At 36.5% G+C, this 22,156-nt stretch overlaps 1 protein-coding gene across 1 annotated transcript; it reads left to right on the forward strand.

Moving 5' to 3' along the window:
* The first annotated feature begins 21,403 nt into the window (after positions 1-21,403).
* Positions 21,404-21,677, forward strand: LOC100675680 (thymosin beta-4-like). The gene has a single exon (XM_064275199.1). The coding sequence runs from the start codon at positions 21,418-21,420 to the stop codon at positions 21,622-21,624; it is 207 nt and encodes a 68-aa protein (XP_064131269.1). The 5' UTR covers positions 21,404-21,417; the 3' UTR covers positions 21,625-21,677.
* The last annotated feature ends 479 nt before the right edge of the window (positions 21,678-22,156 follow it).

Below are 22,156 nucleotides of genomic sequence, written 5' to 3' on the forward strand. Positions count from 1 at the left end.
GTTATGTAATGATGTGATTTGGCAGTTATGTAATGATGTGATTTGACAGTTATGTAATGATGTGATTTTCAGTTATGTAATGACTTGGTCAGACTCTATTTTGTGATCTGATGTGGTCATCCTCCATTTTCGCATAATGCTGATTTTTGCGTATAAACCTGTTTTTTCTTAATCTAACCATGCCGATAAGTGAGGAATAGCTATATTGTGTTTGACCAGAGCCACGAGTGTAACATAAAACCATGAAACAAAAATGAAGCTGATGATCTTGCCCTATGAGCATGACGTTATATAAACTTTTCTAGTACTGGCAAGATCAAGATGAGCAAGGTTGTATATCGTAGTTCTTTGAAAAAGCAACAGCCATGCTCTTCAAAATTTCTCAAGGGGAACACATATTAATTTCTGATAACTTTCTAGTATAACACACAGCTGCAGGGAGAAAAAAATCAATGGTAAAATCATGATATTCTTCATTTTCTGAAATGCAATCTCCTTAAGATAGATTTCAAACTATGGATTTTTAGAATTGAATGGATCTTTAGATATTCATCTATTCTCTAAAAATCCAAATCCAGTATTTGCTAATGAAGAAACTGAAGCCAGATGCAGTGATTTATTTGAGATCCCCCGGCTAATTAGATGATGACCTGAGATTTGGATCATGTAGCTTAACTAAATTATCTGGATCCTTTCATCTGCCATGTTTAAAAAGTAAAATATTTATTTTACGTTAGTAACTTTCCAATAAAGAAGCAAAAATTTAAATATATCCAAGACCATGGGATAGGAAAAACCAAGACATATCTATGTCCTCAATATTATTATATGTTTACAAAATAGCTTCTGCCTTGAAATTTTGCTCTATAAATATTATTTTACTAATTTCTAATACAGAAAATCATCTAATTTGTATTTTCAACTGGCTGATTGCATTACATTTGCAGAACGATTACGCACAAAACCCACTCATAGAGACCCTATAGGACAGAGTAGAACTGCACCATAGAGTTTCCAAGGAGCACCTGGTGGATTCGAACTGCCGACCTCTTGGTTAGCAGCCATAGCACTTAACCACTACGCCACCAGGATTTCCCCAGAATGATTACAAACATTTCAATCATTGTTCAGATGTGATAGGAGTATTTCAAGTCGGCAACAAGAGCATACTGGAGCCCTGGTAGAGCAGTGGATATGTATTTGGCTATTAATGAAAGGTCATTAGTTCAAACCCAACAACCACCCCAAGGGAGAAAGATGAGACATTCTGCTTCTGTAAAGATTATAGCCTTGGAAACCCTATGGGGCAGTTCTACTCTGTGCTGTAGGGTCACTAAGAGTCAGAATAGACTCGATAGCACTGGTAGTAGTAATAGTAGTAAGAACATATTTGTGTGCATATGTGTGTGTGCGTGTGTGTGTGTGTGTGTTAGCTCCTGTTCAGTTTGTACAAGAATGGCTTTTATATCATAAAATTTATTGTAACATTTAAATCAAAATACAGGGATTCTAGTGGTTGACTGTACCCAAATGGCTTATTCTTACTGGGTGCTCCTATATACTAGGTATTTCATTCAGTAAAGTATTACAGTGAGTGACAGCTGCAGACACATGACGACTAATGTTTATGCTATTAACCAGAGATGCCTTTCTAATGTGAAATCTTGGAAGGTTGAACAAAAATGGTGAAAATAGCAACATTAAAGCTTAGCAATTATTAGTGCTACAAATGTGTTTGGCACAAGCAAGTCGTTTCTGTTTAGTCTTAAAAAACTAACATTATTTTTTGTGGCCTATGGTAAGAAAGTCCTCAGTTTAGCCAGGTATTTGCGTGTGTGTGTGCATTTATATGCTCTTTGTCCTGATTATCAGGAGTATTTGTAAAGACTCCATTAATCCTTGATGCTCTTTCAATATTTTTACTTTTAAATATTTAACAGCTAAAAATTTTTAGATGGGCATAAGATTTAAAAAGTTACTTCACCAAAGATGTACAAAAGGCAAACAAGTATATGAAAAGGTATATCATTAATTATTTAATTATAATTAATTATTTATTATTACACACTCACTAGAATGGCTAAAATTAAGAAGACAGGCAAAACCAAGTGTTATAAAGGGTGCAGAGCAATGGAAATTTTCATACATTGCTGGTGGTATTGCAAAACAGAAAAGGCCTTTCAAAAGGCATTTGGCAGTTTCTAAAAAAGTAACCATACACCTACGTACCATAAGACTCAACAGTCAAATTCCTAGATATTTACCCAAGATAAACAGAAAAAGTACAATTGCATAAAGACTTGTATTTGAGTTTTCATAGTGGCTTTGTTCATAATATCAAACACTGGAAATCACACAACAGCCTTGGAAATAGTGAATGTATTTTTAAAAAAAAGAAAAGAAAAGAAACTGTGGTACCTTCATGGCAATAAAAAAGAGCTAGTGAGACACTGAGGCAGTGGCTAAGAGCTATGGCTGCTAACCAAAAGGTCGGCAGTTGGAATCCATCATCTGCTCTTTAGAAACCCTATGGGGCAGTTCTACTCTATCAGGTCGCTCACTATGAATTGGAATAGACCCAACTGCAATGGGTTTGGTTTCTCTGGGTTTTAGTGAGACACTGTAACAACATGGATGGATCTCAAAAGCATTTTACTGATTTAAAAAAAGCCAGACACAAAAGACTATGTACTATGAAATTCCGTTTATATGAAACTCTAAAGAAATTAATAAATAAAAAGGCAAAACTATAGTAGCAGAAAGCATATGAGTGGTGCTGGGAGTCAAGGAAGGGGATTAACTGCAAAGAAGCACATGGAATCTTTTAGGAAGAAAACACAATGGCTCAATATCTTTATCATGGCAGAAATTACATGACTATGTCCATTTGTCAAAACTCATCCATTGTATTAGTATACTTATTATTGATGAATTTTATTGTACATAAATTATACCTCAAAAGTTCTTACCTAGGAAACAGTCTAAATGTCCATCAGCAGGTGAATGAATGAATAAAATGTGGTATATACATACAATGGAATATTACTCAGCCATAAAAAGAAATACAGTATTGATAGATGCTACAATATAAATGAACCAATTTCAGAAAAAGAAGAGAATTGAGGGGGAATTATATGTTTCAATATTAGGTCAGGCTATAGTGTTAATATAATTTTAACACATATTGTTAAGATAATTTTAACACATTAGTAGATATATGGAATAGAACATAAAAAAAAAAAACCATTGACATCGAGTTGATTCTAACTCATAGCAACCCTATAGGACACAGTAGAACTGCCCCATAGAGTTTCCAAGGAGCACCTGGTAGATTCAAACTGCCAACTTTTTGGTTAGCAGCCATAGAACTTAACCACTATGCCACCATGGTTTCCATGGACTAGAATAGGAAGTCTATATATAGACAAAGAATACATGCAAGGATTTAATCACAAAAAAGGTGGTATTTCAAATGAGTGGGGGAAAAGGTAGTGAATGACAGGGACAATTGACATCATAGTTTGTAGTTATTGAATCATATTTCTGGGAAATTTTTCTACAGATATAAAAAATGAGCATAAGATAAAACACCATGCATTGCACCATTGTAAGTAACTTAAGGCTGGAAACAATAAGCTGTCCATCAATAGAAAACTGGTAAAATAAATTATGCAGGTCCCTGGGTTGTGAAACAGTTAAGCACTGGACTAAGGGACAAAAGGTTAGAAGTCTGAACCAACCCAGAGGTGTCTTAGAAGACAGGTTTGGCAATCTGCCTGGAATCTGAAAGGGTACAGCCCTGAAAATCCTATGGAGCACAGTTCTACTCTGCAGACATGAGGTCACTATGAGTCAGAACCAACTCGGCAACTAACAGTACAACAAAGTAAATTATGGCATATATATTCAATGGAATACTACAGGACCATGAAAAACAATGACGAAGTTCCTAAAGTATGATAGGAAATGATCCCCTAGATATATTGTTAAATGAATCAAGCGAGTTATGGAATACTACAAATTGTGTGCTACTATCTGTGTAAAACGATTGGTAATATTTGACGGAAAAGTGAATGACTATAAGACAAGGACAAGAGGAGAATTCTATTACATGGCATTATATCATGGAAAACTTCTGGACTATGAATTTTGTACCCTGTGAATATGTAACTTATTCAAAAATAAATGTGGCTGAAATTAGGAAACACTAAAAATAAGAAAAACATCCGTTTGTTGAAACAAAGAAATTTGGAAGACAGCTACCTGGCCATCCAACTGGAATAGATCCATATTTATGCCTATTTCCAAGAAAGGTGATCCAACCAAATGCAGAAATTATCAAACAATATCATTATTGCCATATGCAAGTAAAATTTTGCTGAAGATCATTCAAAAGTGGCTGCAGCAGTGTATTGACAGGGAACTGCCAGAAATCAGTCCAGATTTAGAAGAGGACATGGAACCAGGGATATCATTGCTGATGTCAGATGGATCCTGGCTGAAAGCAGAGAATAACAGAAGGATGTTTACGTGTGTTTTATTGACTATGCAAAAGCATTCAACTGTGTGGATCATAACAAATTATGGATAACATTGTGAAGAACAAAAATTCCAGAACACTTAATTGTGCTTGTGAGGAACCTGTATATAGATCAAGAAGCAGTTGTTCCAACAGAACAAGCGGATACTGCATGATTTAAAGTTAGGAAAGGTGTGCGCCAGGGTTATAGCCTTTCACCATACCGATTCAGTCTGTATGCTGAGGAAATAATCTGAGAAGCTGGGCTATATGAAGAAGAGGACATCAGAATTGGTGGAAGGCTCAATAACAACCTCCGTTATGCAGATGACACAACCTTGCTTGCTGAAAGTGAAGAGGACTTGAAACATTGATGAAGATCAAAGACCCTGGCCTTCGGTATGGATTACACCTCAACATAAAGAAAACAAAAATCCTCACAACTAGACCAATGAGCAACATCATGATAAATGGAGAAAAGGTTGAAGTTGTCAAGGGTTTCACTTTACTTGGATCCACAATCACCACCCATGGAAACAGCAGTCAAGAAATCAAAAGATGCATTGTATTAGGCAAATCTACTGCAAAAGACCTCTTTAAAGTGTTGAAAAGCAAAGGTGTCACCTTGAAAACTAAGGTGAGCCTGACCCAAGCCATGGTATTTTCAATAGCATTAAAAAACCAGTAGCATTATATGCATGCAAAAGCTGGACAATGAGTAAGGAAGACAGAAGAAGAATTGATGCCTTTAAATTGTGGTGTTGGCAAAGAATATTGAATATGCCATGGACTGCCAAAAGAACAAACAAATTTGTCTTGGAAGAAGTACAACCAGAACGCTCCTTAGAAGCAGGGATGGCAAGACCAAGTCTTACATACTTTGGACATGTTGTCAGGAGTGATCAGTCCCAGGAGAAGGGCATCATGCTTGGTAAAGTACAGGGTCAACCCAAAAGAGGAAGATGGATGGATTGAGATGGATTGATACAGTGGCTGCAACAATGGGCTCAAGCATAACAACGAGTGTGGGCAAGATGCAGGACTGGCTAGTGTTTTGTTCTGTTGTCTGTAGGGTCGCTATGAGTCAGCACCTAACAGCAACAACAAAATAAGAAATAAGTATTGACCCATTGTTCCTATCATACTTTATGACCAAAGTGATTCAAATATGAGACTCTAATTGTAAGTCTACACACACTAAGAGGTTCCTTGAGGCCATAGAAGGATTATGTAACTAATGTACATAAAGTGCTTAGCAAAATGCTTGGCGTATATTAGGAAGTCAGTAAATGATTCCTCCTCACATAGTACTCCACAGGTCTTCACAGTAGCTCTATTGTAGGCTTTTCCTAAATTTGAGGCATGTGAACTTTGGTGGAATGCAAGACAAGTTGAGGCTGCATATGACGCGTTTATGTTTGGTACGAAGATATAAAACTATACAGCACTGACTCACAGTGAAATGAACCTCTTTCAGTCTTCTGTCACATTTAGCCTTACCTTATTTTTAATTCAATTCTAATACTTGCTAGTTTGCTTCGAACTCAGGACTTTTGAAAGAAACAGTGCCTAATTAGGCCTTATAGATGCATGTTGTTTTCCATGCATGTCTATTCTTACCTTTTATTACGGAGAAGAGATACCAGTTCTCCAGTCATAGAACTGATTTTTATATAAGTTTACTTAAGTAAAAAATGTGGGCCAATATTAAATAAATAAGAGTTCAGATGATGAAGAGATATGGCAAGAAAAATAGTCACAGAAGGGTACATAAAGTTTTACAGGAAACAATATTTTTGAAAAATTTTACTACTTTCAGAAAGGCTTTCAAAACCACTTGCACTGGGATTATTTTCTTTTCTATTAGTTTTTAAACTCACTGCCTACACTTATTTATTTAATCAGTCACAAGTTTTCTATGTTGCCTTTTGACAGTCCTACTTTGGTCTTATGTTTATTTATAATATCAACAAGTATTTAATGAGGAACTAGTATGTGCTAGGTGCCATGTTGGGACTGAATTGCAGTGGTGAAGATAAGATTCACATCACTGAAAAATAGAATTTTGAAAAATGATGTTATGATATATGATATACTTGAAGAGAACGATATCTCATTAGGAGCCCCAGTGGTGCAGTGATTAAGAGATCAGCTGCTAACTAAAAGTTTTCTGAGTATAGTGTGAGATATCAGCAATTTTCAAAGGAATCTCACACGTAAAGAGGAAGCACTAGACAACTTAAGTGCAGAAATGAAGTCATTGAAAAGCCAATGGTCCTTGAAGCATTTAGAGAAAGTTGTTTTCCCATTCCCATTTTGAATCCACATTAATTCCAGAGTAAGACATACTTCAACTACAGGTATGCTGTCTGTAGAAGACTTTTTGACAAATGCTGCAACGAGATATTTGCAACATACATGTATTACTCACACGCTCATTTAAGTGATCTTGAAGGAATCTTTTTTTTTGAGGGAATGAAATTATTACAACTGCATCTTTCTTTCTTCTCTTTTCCCCTTCCTTCCTTCCTTCTTTCTTCTCTCTCTTTCATTCTTCCTTCTTTCCATTTCTTTCTTCCTCCTCTCCTTTTCTCTCGTTTTTCTCCAAGTTACAAAGATACTTCTCTATTTAATCAATCCATAAAGCTCAGGTACATAAAATATTTACCTTCTGCTATATCAAATTCAAAATAAGGAATTCTTTTAAAAATCTAAGTTTCTGAATGTATAGCTCAAATCTGCTTCTTGTCTAGGAGTATGCTTTTAAAATATTTTTTAATTAATAAAAAAGCCCCTTTCTCTTGGACTACGTATATGCAAATCTACGTATATTTCTGTGATCTCTTTGAAAACAAGTTTCTAATATCATGATGACAGCATATCTTAAAAAGTTGCATTGCAGCTAAATGGACGGTGTGGTCCTCCTTGCCAGCAGATATTACTACAGGGCTGATCCCTTCCCACTGTCTATTGATGAACAGCTTTTTGCTCTTCCATGGATATTTGGGATAATCATGTGGAAAATCACTACCAATGATGCATATTTAATTGATGGACTACCAGAATTCCTGTGTCTCCTTAGGCTAGGTTGGAGGAAATCTAAGCTCACTCTCAAAACCAACCAGCAGCCAAAATAGAGAGTATATGTGGAAATGCATTCTGAACAACTCTCATGAATACAAAGGAGTTGAAAAGATATTAATTTCAACTTAATCACCACTTATAATTGTATATTTAAAGTATCCATTCATAAAGAGGAGATTATTCTAATATCAAATGAAAGAGTAGACCACTTAGGTTTGACTTTTTAAACTCTATTATAAGAAATAGCACAGTTTTACAAATCTAGTTTTTAGGATACTTTGGATACAATAACACAGAAGGTCATAGCAAAGTTTTCAAATGTAAGAAAATCCATTGTATTTTTCTGCAGTAAACATGAACGCCATATCCCTACCAGTCTTTTGCCATTGCTATTCTTTCAATTTTCAGTATTTCTAAACATTAAGTGGAAGCTTTTTGCCTGGCACAACACAGATTTTTCCCACAGCAGAGCAAAACTTCAAGAAATCTGGGTGCACGATCAGACACAGTAATTTTTCCTACACATCAGGTACAAATGATTAAATTATCTTCATGAATATGAGATTATGCATGCAAAATAAACAAATTTAAATGTGTATACAATTACCTGTAATCTGGAAATGAAGTACATGTTGTTCCTGAACTGTAATTATTTGCTCTAACACATGGAGATTTTTGTGGGTTAACTTTGATGACTCCGATTAGAAACAGTTCTTGAATTGGCACGACTCAAACTTGCCTTTATTACTGCAGCATAGCAAAAAACCTTTTTCCTGTCTTTCTTGAAAACATTAAAGGTTTTGAAATCTATTTGCTCTTACCACAACCTGCAGAAACTTGATTTGGGGAGCAATTAGGAGAAATTTTACCCAATTATAGAAATTATATTAACCTCAAAAGCATGATGTGTTTTTTATAATCCTCTGCCATTCTTCACCTCCTCAATAATAGACTTCCAACCAACTAGTAATGGGTTTTTTTTTTAACACTAATTTTTCAACTTTGGGGCTGTTCTGAGAGAAGTGATAATATCATTTAAAATGTAATTGTGGCACTCGAATATTTTATTTCTTAAACTATTAAGTTTTCATGAGAAGCTCATAGAATCTTTTGTTTCATGGACCATAAATAAACCCCCAATCCACCACTTCAGCACATTTCTAATTGTAATGCACCGTGTAATGTTATAGGCCATTATACAGATGTTTTCTGTTATTGTAAGGTGCCAGACTGACACTGAAATGTGTGCCTGCATTGGAGAGATAGTGCGAACTCAATCATGAGTCTTAATGTAATAGTTGTTTGTTTGTTTGTTTGTTTTAATCCAGAAACCCAAATTTATTCAGCTGTGTTTGCCCTTCAAGTAAGCTGATACATTTGAATTCTTGAGAACAGCAACCAACTGAAAACCATGCCCTGATTTCCCAGAAGGAAGTACAAATAAAAAGGTAACAATGTTTCTCTGATTCATATTCTACTATGTATCTTTTTTTAGGGATTTGACACTTCACACCAAGCCTTCTGTCCATTTGGAAAGTCCTTAAATTACATTCCCTGGGTGTTATGATAAGAAGTGCTCCCTGTCTGCCTATGTAATAAAAGGGCACCTGGTATTTTAGTATGTGGTTATAGTCATCTTTATGAACAATGAGTAAACCCGAAGTTTCACCACTCAAATGTATGATGCAAAATTTTGTTTCATGAGTGTTAGTTCCCTGAGAGAGGAAAGTTGCTAAGATCTGAATAGCCTATCTATAGACCCAAGAGTTGGATGTTAATAACCCATTTTTGGATGATAGAATGGTAGAATTTTGCAAGACCAATGACTTCTTTATTGCAAATACATTCTTTCACCAACATAAATGGTGGCTATTTTTTTTATATACACATAGACCTTGCCAGAAGGAACACACAGGAATCAAATTGACTACATCTGTGGAAAGAGGCAATATCAGTCAGAAAAAGGCCCAGGGCAAGTTGAAACTGAAGAAAATCAGAGCAAGTCCACGAAAGCCAAAATATGACCTTGATATACCACCTGAATTTAGGGACCATCTGAAGAATAGATTTGACGCATTTGAACACTAGTGATCGAAGACCAGACGAGTTGTGGAATGACATCAGGGACATCATACATGAAGAAAGTAAGAGGTCACTGAAAAGACGAGAAAGAAAGAAAAGACAAGATGGATGTCAGAGGAGACTCTGAAATTTGCTCACGAACATCAAGCACCTAAAGCAAAAGGAAGAGTTGATAAAGTGAAAGAAGATTTCAAAGGGCGGCTCGAGGAGACAAAGTATTATAACGACACGTGCAAAGAGCTGGAGATAGAAAACCAAAAGGGAAAGAACACAATTGGTGTATCTCAGGCTGAAAGAACTGAGGAAAAAATTCAAGCCTCGAGTTGCAATAGTGAAGGATTCTATGGGGAAAATATTAAATGAAGCAGGAAGCATCAAAAGAAGATGGAAGGAGTACCCAGTCATTATACCAAAAAGAATTAGTTGACGTTCAACCATTTCAAGAGGTAGCATATGATCAGGAACCGATGGTACTGAAGGAAGAAGTCCAAGCTGCTCTGAAGGCATTCGCAAAAAACAAAGCTCCAGGAATTGATGGAATATCAACTGAGATGTTTCAACAAACGGATGCGGTGCTGGAGGTACTCACCTGACTATGCCAAGAAACATGGAAGACAGCTTCCTGACCAACTGACTGGAAGAGATCCATATTTATGCCTATTCCCAAGAAAGGTGATCTAACCGAATGCAAAAATTATAGAACGATATCGTTAATATCACACGCAGGCAAAATTTTGCTGAAGATCATTCAAAAATGGCTGCAGCAGTATATCAACTGGGAACTGCCAGAAATTCAGGCTGGTTTCAGAAGAGGACGTGGAATCAGGGATATCATTGCTGATGTCAGATGGATCCTGGCTGAAAGCAGAGAATACCAGAAGGATGTTTACCTGTGTTTTATTGACTGTGCAAAGGCATTCGACTGTGTGGATCATAATAAATTATGAATAACGTTGTAAAGAATGGGAATTCCAGAACACTTAATTGTGCTCATAAGGAACCTTTACATAGATCAAGAAGCAGTTGTTCTGACAGAACAAGGGGATACTGATTGGTTTAAAGTCAGGAACGGTGTGCTTCAGAGTTGTATTCTTTCACCATACCTATTCAATCTGTATGCTGAGCAAGTAATCTAAGAAGCCAGACTATATGAAGAAGAACAGGGCATCAGGATTGGAGGAAGACTCGTTAACAACCTGCGTTATGCAGATGACACAACCTTGCTTGGTGAAAGTGAAGAGGACTTGAAGCACTTACTAATGAAGATCAAAGACCACAGCCTTCAGTATGGATTGCACCTCAACATAAAGAAAACAAAAATCCTCACAACTGGACCAAAAAGCAACATCATGATAAACGGAGTAAAGACTGAAGTTGTCAAGGATTTCATTTTACTTGGATCCACAATCAACAGCCATGGAAGCAGCAGTCAAGAAATCAAACGACACATTGCATTGGGTAAATCTACTGCAAAGGACCCCTTTAAACCGTTAAAAAGAAAAGTTGTCACCTTGAAGACTAAGGTGCACCTGACCCAAGCCATGGTATTTGCAATCACATCATATGCATGTGAAAGCTGGACAATGAATAGAAGACCAAAGAATTGACGCCTCTGAATTGCGGTGTTGGCAAAGAATATTGAATATACCATGGACTGCCAAAGAACGAACAAATCTGTCTTGGAAGAAGTGGAACCAGAATGCTCCTTAGAAGCAAAGACGGTGAGACTGTGTCTTACCTACTTTGGACATGTTGTCAGGAGGTATCAGTCCCTGGAGAAGGACATCATGCTTAGCAAAGTACAGGGTCAGCAGAAAAGAGGAAGACCCTCAACGAGGTAGATTGACACAATGGCGGCAACAATGAGCTCAAGCATAACAACGATTGTAAGGATGGCGCAGGACCAGGCAGTGTTTCTTTCTGTCGTGCATAGGGTTGCTCTGAGTCCGAACCGACTTGACAGCACCTAACAACAACAGAGAAGGAACAGGGTCACTTTAAGGTTATTTAATTTCAGCCGAAATTAAGATGTTTCAAAGGAAGGAATATTTTTTTTAACGAAGTCTAAGGAGATGCCATCTCAATTTTTTTATCTGAAACCATAATAATATTGATAAAATCGTTATGGACTTATGGAGTTACTAGGTACCAAGTGCTCTGCTTACTACTTTGTAAATATCATTTCACCGAAGCCTCAAAACAATAGAAAGAGGCAGCAACTAATATTTATTGAACAGACACTCGCCTAAGTGCTTTATTTTGGATTATTTATTCCTCAGAACAACTGAGTGGAAGAAGTACTACTATTACTCTCATTGCCACAATGAGGAAACTGGACAGTTCTGTCATTTAGCAAAGATTTCTGTAGTAGTTTCTATTGCTCTGTAACAAACTATCACACGTATTTTATAGCAGCTTATAAAAATGCCCATTTATTAGCTCACAGTTCTGTAGATCAGAAGTTCCAGCATAGCATGGCTGGGTTCTCTTCTCAGGACTTCAGAAGACTAACATCAAGGGAACCGTGAGACTGAGTGTTTTCCTAGACGCTCAGGGGTAGAATCTGCTTCCAAGCTTATTCATATTGTTGGCCAAATTCATTTCCTTCCAGCCCGATGTCAGCCAGAAGCCACTCGCAGCCAGATGTCCACGCGCTTTGCAATTGTCCTCCTTCATCTTCAGAACTAACAATGGAGAATCTCCTATGAAATCCCTCTCCATGTCAAACCTCTTTCACCAGGAAGAGCCTTGCCCCTGGTTCACCTGCTAAGGTTCACCTGATTAACTCAGGTCTACAGATTATATTTTCCCTTTCTTAAAGGCAATCGTAAGGAGCTTTGGTGGCACAGTGGTTAAAATGCTCAGCTGCTAACTGAAAGGTCAGCAGTGCAAACCTACCAGCTGCTCTACAGGAGAAAAATGTGGTAGTCTGCTTCCTTAAAGATTACAGGAGATTCCCGAGTTATGAACGTTGACTTACAGACGTGGATGTTCCCAAGTGTTCGCTGATTATTTCTATATTTTCCTTCGTGAAGTGTCAATATAAGTATTTTCCCATTTTTAATGTTGTTTTTTGTTTTAATGATTGAGTTAGATGCAAGTCCTAAATCAGACGTATTTATTAGAATACTTTCTTTCAGCCTTTGGCTTACTTATTTCATTCCTTAATTGTTTTGGTTTGAAGCAGCAGGAAATTTTAAGAAAGACAAATTTATCATTTTCTCTTTATAGTATGACTCCTAGTTTTCCAAGAGCATTCATTTTTTTAAATCAGTATTTTAGGTTAAATTTTTTCTATGATTTTTCTGCATCTATTGAGAGGACCACATGAGTTTTCTGCTTTATAATGTTAATGTGGTGAATTACACTGAATGATTTCCAAATGTTAATAAAGCCACTTATTCGACATGTGTTATCATTGTGTACCTATTGCTGGATTCATTTTGCTAGTATTTTGTTAAAATATTTTCATCTAAGTTTTTGAGACATATTGGTGCATAATTTTATTTCATGTATTATCCTTGTCTAGTTTTGATATCAGAATTACAATGACCACGTATAGAGAAGTGATCCCTTCAACTCTGCATTCTGAAAGAGAATGTGTAAATTTGGTCTTATTTCTGACTTACATCCCTCATAGAACTGATGAGTGAAGCTATCTGAGCTTGGATTTTTACTTGTGGGAAGATTTTAATTCTTAATTTCATTTCAGTAATAGATTGAGGGACATTCTATGTATATTGGCTATATTTTCTTGAATAAGTTTTGGTAATTTTTGTCTTTCAAAATATTTTTCATATTGTTTAATCATATAATTTCTTTTAAATTTATTGGAATAAAGTTGTTTGTATCTATTTAATTCTTATTATAGGCTATATAACCTCTTCGATTCCTAATACTGGTGATTTGAATTTTCTCTGTCTTTATCCCCCCTTTTCTTCTTTTCTATCTTTTTTCATTTTTATCATTCTAGTTATTGGTTCATCAATTTCAGTGATCATTTCAAAGAACTAACTTTCGGTTTTATCGATTTCTCTTTCGTTTCTTCTGTTTCTAGTTGACTTTTCATTTCTTTGCTTCTTTCTTTTCACTAACCTTGGTTAAATGTGATCTTCTGATTTTAACTTCTTAATGTGATAGCTTAGATCATTAATTTTAAGTATTTATTCTTTTCTAATATAGGTATTAAAAGCTATAAATTTCCTTCTTGTCACTGTTTTAGCTGCATCATCTAACTTTGCTATGTTCTGTTTTCATTATAATTTAGTTCATAATATTTCCCGATTATCACTGATTATTTCTTCTTTAGTCAGTGGTGTGTTGCTTAATTCCCGAATATTCGGAGATTTTCCAGAAGTATTTTGTTGTTGTTGTTGATTTTGAACTCAACTCTATTCTGGTCAGAGACTCATCTCTGTATGATTTAAATTATTTGAAATCTGTTGAAACTTGTTTTAATGGTCTAACATATGGTCTTATCATTATGAATGATCCACGTACACTTGAAAAGAATTTCTATTTTGCTGTTACTGACTGTAGTGTTCTATACATATTAATTAGGTTAAGTTGATTTTCTCATGTTTTCTAAATATTCTATGTCCTTACTGATTTTTCTGGTGTGCTCGTTCAATAATTTACTGAAAGAGCATTGTTAAAATTACCAGATACATTGGTGGATGTGATTTATTGATTTCTATCAGTTTTTGCCTCATATATTTTGAAGTTGTGCTTTTTGCTGCATATACATTTAGACTTGTTATATGTTTTTGATGAGCTGACCCTTTTATCAGGATGAAATGTCCTTCTTTAACCCTTTTTTTTTAACACTGGTAATAGTTCTTTTCCTGAACTCTGCTTTTTCTGATCTTAATAGAACCACTAGATTTTTTTTAATGGCTCAAGTTTCCATTCATTCTAAAAAAAAAAATGCCTATTAATTGGAGTGTCTAGTGCATTAACATTTAATGTATTTCTTAATATGTTGGTATGTAAGTCTGCTGTCTTGTTACTTGTGTCTGTTGGTCCAGTCTATGCGTTGTTCCATTTTCCTCCTACTCTGCCTTCCTTCAGATTAATCAATTATTTTTTAGTGCTTGATTTTGTCTCCTCTACTGGCTTTTAAGCTAGATCTTTTAGTTTATTTCAGTGGTTTTGCCAGGCGTGTTTTTTATTAAAATATACACACTTAATTTACAATAGTCTATTTGGAGTTAATATTAAACCTCTTCATATATAAGGTAAGAAACTTTAAATAATGTGCTTCCTTTTATTTACCCATATCTTTTGCATTGCAATTGTCATATATCTTATTTCTACATATGTTATAAAACCCTCTCTACATTGTTATTGTTTTTGCTTCAACAATTATCTTTTTTAAAAAAAAATAGGAAATGGGGAAAAAAATGTATGTTTACCTATGTTATTACCGTTTCTGATACTGTCTATTTATTCATGGATGTCTGAGTTTCCATCAGGTATCAATTCTTTTCAGCTTGAAGAACTTATCATAATTTTAATTGAACTACATTTTGCTAGTGAAAATTCAGATTTTTTTTTTTTTAGCTGAAAATGTCTTTATTTCAACTTATATTTTTGAAGGGCATTTTTGTAGTATATAAAATTCTAGAATGACAACCAGCTTTTCTCCTTCTTTTGGTGCTTTAAATATGTTATTCCTTTGTCTTCTTGCTTGCATCGTTTCTGACAAGAAGTCATCTGACCAACTGTACTTTTTTATCGGTTCTACACATAACATTTCTTTTCTAAGTGTTCTTTTTATCTTTGGTTTTCAGCACTTTTACAAGATGTTGTGGGTTTATCTGTGTAGTCATTTTGCTGGGGATCTTCATAGCTTCTTGAATCTTAGGATTAATATTTTTCACCAAATTTTGAAAATGTTAGTCATAATTTCTTCAAAAATCTTTCTACCCCAATCTCCTCTACTTCTGGAACTTAAATTACATGTATTTTGTACAGTTCTGTATTGTTAGGCATGCTACTTAGGCCCTGTGTTTTGTAAATCAATTATTCTCTTTACACTTCAAATTGGAAATTTTCCATTGTGTTGTCTTCACTTTCAGTGATATTTTTTTCCAAGTCTCCACTTTTCTGTAAGCCCATCCTGTGAATTTTTTCTTGAGGTAGTGTGTTATCATCTCGAATATCAATTTGGCTCATTTTTTCCTTTTTTCTTCTGATTCTCCCTATGTATTCACTCATTATAGCCATCTTTTCCTTTAAATCCCCAAGTATATTTATAAGAAGTGTTTTAAAATCCTTTTTTGCTTCTCCCGACATCTGTATCATCTCTATGTCTGTTTTTATCAGCTATTTTAATTCCTGTTTATGCTTCATATTTTTGTTTCTTTGTCTCCTCACATGTTGAGTTTTTTTTTGTTTGTTTTGTTTTTAAATTCTCTACTGTACGTTGTAGATCCTACCTCACTGAAGCAGTGTTTTATTTTGGCAGGTAGTAATTTTAATGGCATATCATATTTACAATATCTAATTTCATTTTTAAGTTTTGTTTGGGCTGGTCTAGAATTGTGGTTACTCTTGGGCCTTAGAGTAGCCCTAATTTTAAGGCCTGATCTTTCTGTGAAATCAATTTTACATTCTGTGCTTTCAGCAAGATCTCTTCACTCTGACTTGTCAGAACTTCAACATCTCCCAAAACAGGGTGACCTCTGGAATTTCTATTCAGCTCAAACACATTCAATGACTATTATTTATGGAGTCCCACCCTAGGCATGCCTATCTTAGTTTTCAACCAAACACTCAAGCTGATTTTCAAAAAGATTCTGTACACTGCCCTCTCTCTCTGGTACCCTAAAACACAAATTCCAACAACCTCTGCACTTCTGGATATCTTCTACCCAGAAAAAATCTGTAACTCTGTGTTCGGGCTTCACACCTAATCTTGTGTCAAGATTAGGAAAGAACACCAGGTAGAAAACTAGCATGAATACAGCATTCCCCCAAGTACTTTCTTTTTATCAAGGATCAGTGCTTTATGCTGTCTGTCAAGGCTTAACATATATTGGTTCAAATATATTTTTTAGTTTTATCACTGTTTTAGACAGGAGGATAAGTCCAATACTGATCACTTTATCATAACCATAATCAAAATACCTTCTATAGTGTTCTCTATGTTAACTCCAATCTAATCTCATTAGGAAACTTGAATAACTAAAAGCAACTGGTCTATAATGGGCTTTGGAAACATGTCCAGGCTCAAATCTGTGTGCAGCCATTCCTAGGTTGTAATAAAAGCAAGTTACCTAACCTTTCTGTGCCTAACTTTCCTCATTTGTAAAATGCAGATCATACTAGTTCTTAACATGAAACTTTCTAGTGCAAGTTAAGTGAGCTAAATATATGGCAGAAGAACCTCAGATGTTACAATTTTCCTTTCCTACCCCAAAGTCCTGTGTGCCAAATGAAAAAATTGCACATTCAGGCAAATTGTTACTACCATGAATCTGTCCCTGTATTCTATTTCCCTAGGAGAATTTCCCAATAGGGAGATAAATTGTCTTTAAGTAGTCCAGGCTAGTCAGTAATTTAGCAGTTGTTCCCCCCCCCCCCCCGGTTTTCTGCAATAGGGTAAATAAGTATATTCCAGATAACCATGACCAAGGTAAAGAGGAGAAGGTTTCAGTTTCTCTCATCTGAAACATACTCACTAAAAGGTCATTGATCCATATAAGACTCTAGCCACCTGTTGCCTCTTTCTTCCTTTTCGTTGCCCAGGTTTTTTTTTTAATAATTTTTATTGAGCTTTAAGAGAACGTTTACAAATCAAGTCAGTCTGTCACATATAAGCTTATATACACCTTACTCCGTACTCCCACTTACTCTCCCCCTAATGAGTCTGGCCTTCCAGTCTCCCCTTTCGTGACAATTTTGCCAGTTTCTAACCCTCTCTACCCTCCTATCTCCCCTCCAGACAGGAGATGCCAACACAGTCTCAAGTGTCCACCTGATACAAGTAGCTCACTCTTCATCAGCATCTCTCTCCAACCCATTGTCCAGGCCCTTCCATGTCTGATAAGTTGTTTTCGGAAATGGTTCCTGACCTGGGCCAACAGAAGGTTTGGGGGCCATGACCGCCAGGATTCCTCTAGTCTCAGCCAGACCATTAAGTCTGGTCTTTTTATGAGAATTTGGGGTCTGCATCCCACTGATCTCCTGCTCCCTCAGGGGTTCTCTGTTGTGCTCCCTGTCAGGGCAGTCATCAGTTGTGGCCGGGCACCATCTAGTTCTTCTGGTCTCAGGATGATGTAAGTCTCTGGTTCATGTGGCCCTTTCTGTCTCTTGGGCTCATAGTTGTTGTGTGACCTTGGTGTTCTTCATTCTTTGATCCAGGTGGGTTGAGACCAATTGATGCATCTTAGGTGGCCACTTGTTAGCATTTAAGACCCCAGACGCCACATTTCTAAGTGGGAAGCAGAATGTTTTCATAATAGTATTATTTTGCCAATTGACTTAGAAGTCCCCTTAAGCCATAGTCCCCAAACCCCCGCCCTTGCTCCACTGACCTTTGAAGCATTCAGGTTATCCTGAAAACTTCTTTGCTTTTGGTCCAGTCCAGGTGAGCTGACCTTCCGTGTATCGAGTATTGTCCTTCCCTTCACCTAAAGTAGTTCTTATCTACTAACTAATCAGTAAATAACCCTCTCCCACCCTCCCTCCCTCCCCACCTCGTAACCACGAAAGTGTGTGTTCTTCTCAGTCTATACTATTTCTCAAGATCTTATAATAGTGGTCTTATACAATATTTGTCCTTTTGCCTCTGACTAATTTCGCTCAGCATAATGCCTTCCAGATTCCTCCATGTTATGAAATGTTTCACAGATTCATCACTGTTCTTTACTGATGTGTAGTATTCCATTGTGTGAATATACCACAATTTATTTAACCATTCATCTGGTGATGGACATCTTGGTTGCTTCCAGCTTTTTGCTATTGTAAACAGAGCTGCAATAAACATGGGTGTGCATATATCTGTTCGTGCGAAGGCCCTTATTTCTCGAGGGTATATTCCGAGGAGTGGTAGCCCAGGTTTTTGAAAGAGCTTTCTTTATGGTCTCCAGTCACTCCACACACTCATCGATTTATTGTTACCTGGTTGTTGAATCCATTATATAATAGAAGCTATTTTTACCAAGATTATTACAGGTAAATCCAGTGTTCTTTCCTAATCTTTTCTGCAGCATTCAATGCTGCTGAAATGCTCTCTTCCTCAGGGAACCATGAGTCTTTACTCCTTTGGTCTCCTACTACTCCAGATTGTAACTATGTTTCCCTCACAGACCTCTCTACTTCCACCAACTAAAATATTGATGTTCCTGAGGTTTGGTCCTAAGCCAGTTCTGTGGACAATGATATTCTCTCTTGGATATTCAATTACATCTCCATAACGCTCTCAAATATCTCTCCCTATTCCACAAGTCTCTACAGAATTTCAGACTAATATATTCAAATGTCAGCTGGATATTTCCACTTACAAGTTTTTAGCCAGCTCAAGTTCAACAAATCCAAAATTAAACTCATCTCTTCCCCAAGGCTATGATATTTCTTTTCTTCATTATCTCAGTAAAAGTTACAACCATCCTCCCAGTTACCTAAATTAGAATCCTGGGCAAAATATGTGACTTAGTCATCTCATTCCCAATATTTAATCAACGACTAATAACAGTTAATTATCCATCCAATATTTCTTATACGTCTGTTCATTTTTCTTCATCTCCATCATTATTACTTTAATCAAAGTTATTATCATCTCTCAACTAGATAATAATGCATAAGTACCAGTTGCTTTTTCTCCCTCAAGTTTAGACCTTGAATACATAATTCTGCCCAAATGACTACAAAAGCATGAACTTGGATCTGCTGCGCTCCAGCTTAAAATTTTCCTATGGCCTCTCCTTGTGTTAAGGAAAACTCCAAATTCTTTATCATGCTTACAAGGCTTGAATGGCCTAGTCACCGCTTGTTGCTCCAGGTTTATTTCTCACGTTTATCTCTTCCACTCACACTCTAAGCATCAGCTATACAAAACTTTTTTCTTCTCACTTGCCTAAGCATGTTTTATACCTGCTTGCCTCCAAGCTCTCTCATATGCTGTTCCCCATTTCTACAGCACAGTGTTCACTATTCATTTCCTTTAAACCTCGCCAAAAACCCAAACCCATTGCCATTGATTCAACTCTGACTCATAGTGACCCTAAAGGACAGAGTAGAACTGCCCCATGCGGTTTCCAAAGAATGGCTGGTGAATTGAAACTGCCAGCCTTTTGGTTAGCAGCCAAGCTCTTAACCAGGGCTCCATTAACCAGGGCTCCATCCATCTGGTTAAATCCGTCTAATTCCCATGTAGACTTCATATTTCTTCTTATAAGTTCATTTTCTATGGAATTTTTCCATAGTCTTCTGAGAGAATTTGGGTTCCCTTCACCGTATTTCTACTATAACCTGTAATTTCTGTGAAAGTGTACATATCTTATTTGCTGGTCCTATAGATAATAAACAATACAAATATAGTAACCATACCTTCCTTGTTCACCATTAGATACTTAAGGACAAGCACAGTGCATGGCATATAAATATATGTTGAAATAATACATAAATAAATGAATAATTGCATTAAAAATCCCTTAGCAGTGCACACACACATAGACACACACACACACACACACATACACCTTCATACTCTTCACCTGGGCTCTCTTTCTGGTTTTGTCACATAATACACAGCCCATTGTGGTACCTTACCCATGTACTGAGGAGCCCTAATGTCGCAATGGTTAAGTGTCAGCTGCTAACTGAAAGGTTGGTGATTCTAACCCACCAGCCACTTCGAGGGAGAAAAGACCTGGGAATCTGCTCCTGTAAAGATTACAGCCTAGGAAACGTTATGGATCAGTTCTACTCTGTCCTATAGGGTTGCTTTGAGTCAGAATCTACTGGATGGCACACAACAACAAAAACCCTTGTGCCTGTGGTTTCCTAAATGAATTATGTTCTTTGTTATCTCTGCGACTTTGCGTACCCCGATCCTCCTGTCTGGAATCCCCTTGCATACCTTCTTCACCTAGATTCCTCATCTGGGCGTTCAACTCTCCTGGAAACTGGTTTTCCCCAAGTTACACAAACATGTCATCCTCTGGGCTCACAAAACCTTAGACATGTGTCTACAACAGAATTTTTCACAGCTGCACCAATACGATGTTTGCTTCTGAAATGTACAGAAAATATTTTGCTATATCTTTTTTCAAACATCTATTAGAGAAACAAGGAAATACTAAAACCAATTATTGCTTACTGAATGAAGGAGGGAAATGAGTAGTGGCTCCTATGATATTCCAGTGGCTTAATGACCATAGATAAACTTGGCCATGAACCTAGATGTCTGAGAATGAATTCTCAGGGAGAATTATGTCAAAGAAAAATTTTATATTAGCTTCTTTTACATCCCAAATTCTGTAAGGGTGGTGAGTTTTGTTGAACCATTTCTTCATAGCCAGTAAAAAAAGAACGATTTATATTTTAGAAATAAGTCGCAGATAATAACCCCTGAAGAATCTTTCCTGATTTGAGCAAACCAAGTGGCCTTGTTATCTTCATTCCCTGAACAGAAATTGTTTCGGCAACTGTATTCACATTAGTTGGAATGGGAAGCTGAAGGCTTCATTTATTTAACTATTCACCTGTTCTTCGGCATAAATTTGATGTCAACTGAGCGGCAGCCACTGCACACACGGCCTCGGCTCACTCATGCCTCGCTCGCTTCCTCCACAACCCTGTCTGACAAACCCAACATGGCTGAGACTGAGAAATTCAATAAGTTGAAATTGAAGAAGACAGAAACGCAAGAGAAAAATTCGCTGCCTCCAAAAGAAACAATCGAACAGGAGAAGCAAGCAGGAAAATCCTAAAGAGGTGATGGCGTTAATACACACTGTGCCTTCCACAGGCATTGCCTTATTTTCCTTCGTTCAGCTGTTTAACTTTGTAAGATGCAAAGAGGTTGGATCAAGTTTAAAGGACGGTACTGCCCCTTTTCACATCAAAGAATCGAGGACTACTGAAAACAAAGGCCACTCCCCCTGCTCCCATCAGCCTGTCTAGCTGGCAGGGCGGGGAAAGAATTTGTGTATTGTTGAAGGAAGGAGCTGGGGGGGACGACAGCGAATAAAAACACAGGGTTAAAGGAAAGCTGGTCCAACGTGTCCCGAAGGTATAAAATGCAATGTAATCAGTGTGCCATTTTTTTTTTTAATTGAAATGATTTTAGTTATTGGAATGCACAATTTTACTAATTTGCAAATAAGTTTTAAAACATGAAAACAAAACAAAAATTTGATGTTGGCATTTGGAGGGGATTTCACCTTAAGTTGATTTGATTTTAAAATTTTTCAATATTTTCACTTTTTCAAAAAAGAGTTTAACAACAATACTTGAAAGTCC

The sequence above is a fragment of the Loxodonta africana genome, chromosome 23 (genome assembly GCF_030014295.1).
Source record: "Loxodonta africana isolate mLoxAfr1 chromosome 23, mLoxAfr1.hap2, whole genome shotgun sequence".
Lineage (NCBI taxonomy): Eukaryota > Metazoa > Chordata > Mammalia > Proboscidea > Elephantidae > Loxodonta > Loxodonta africana.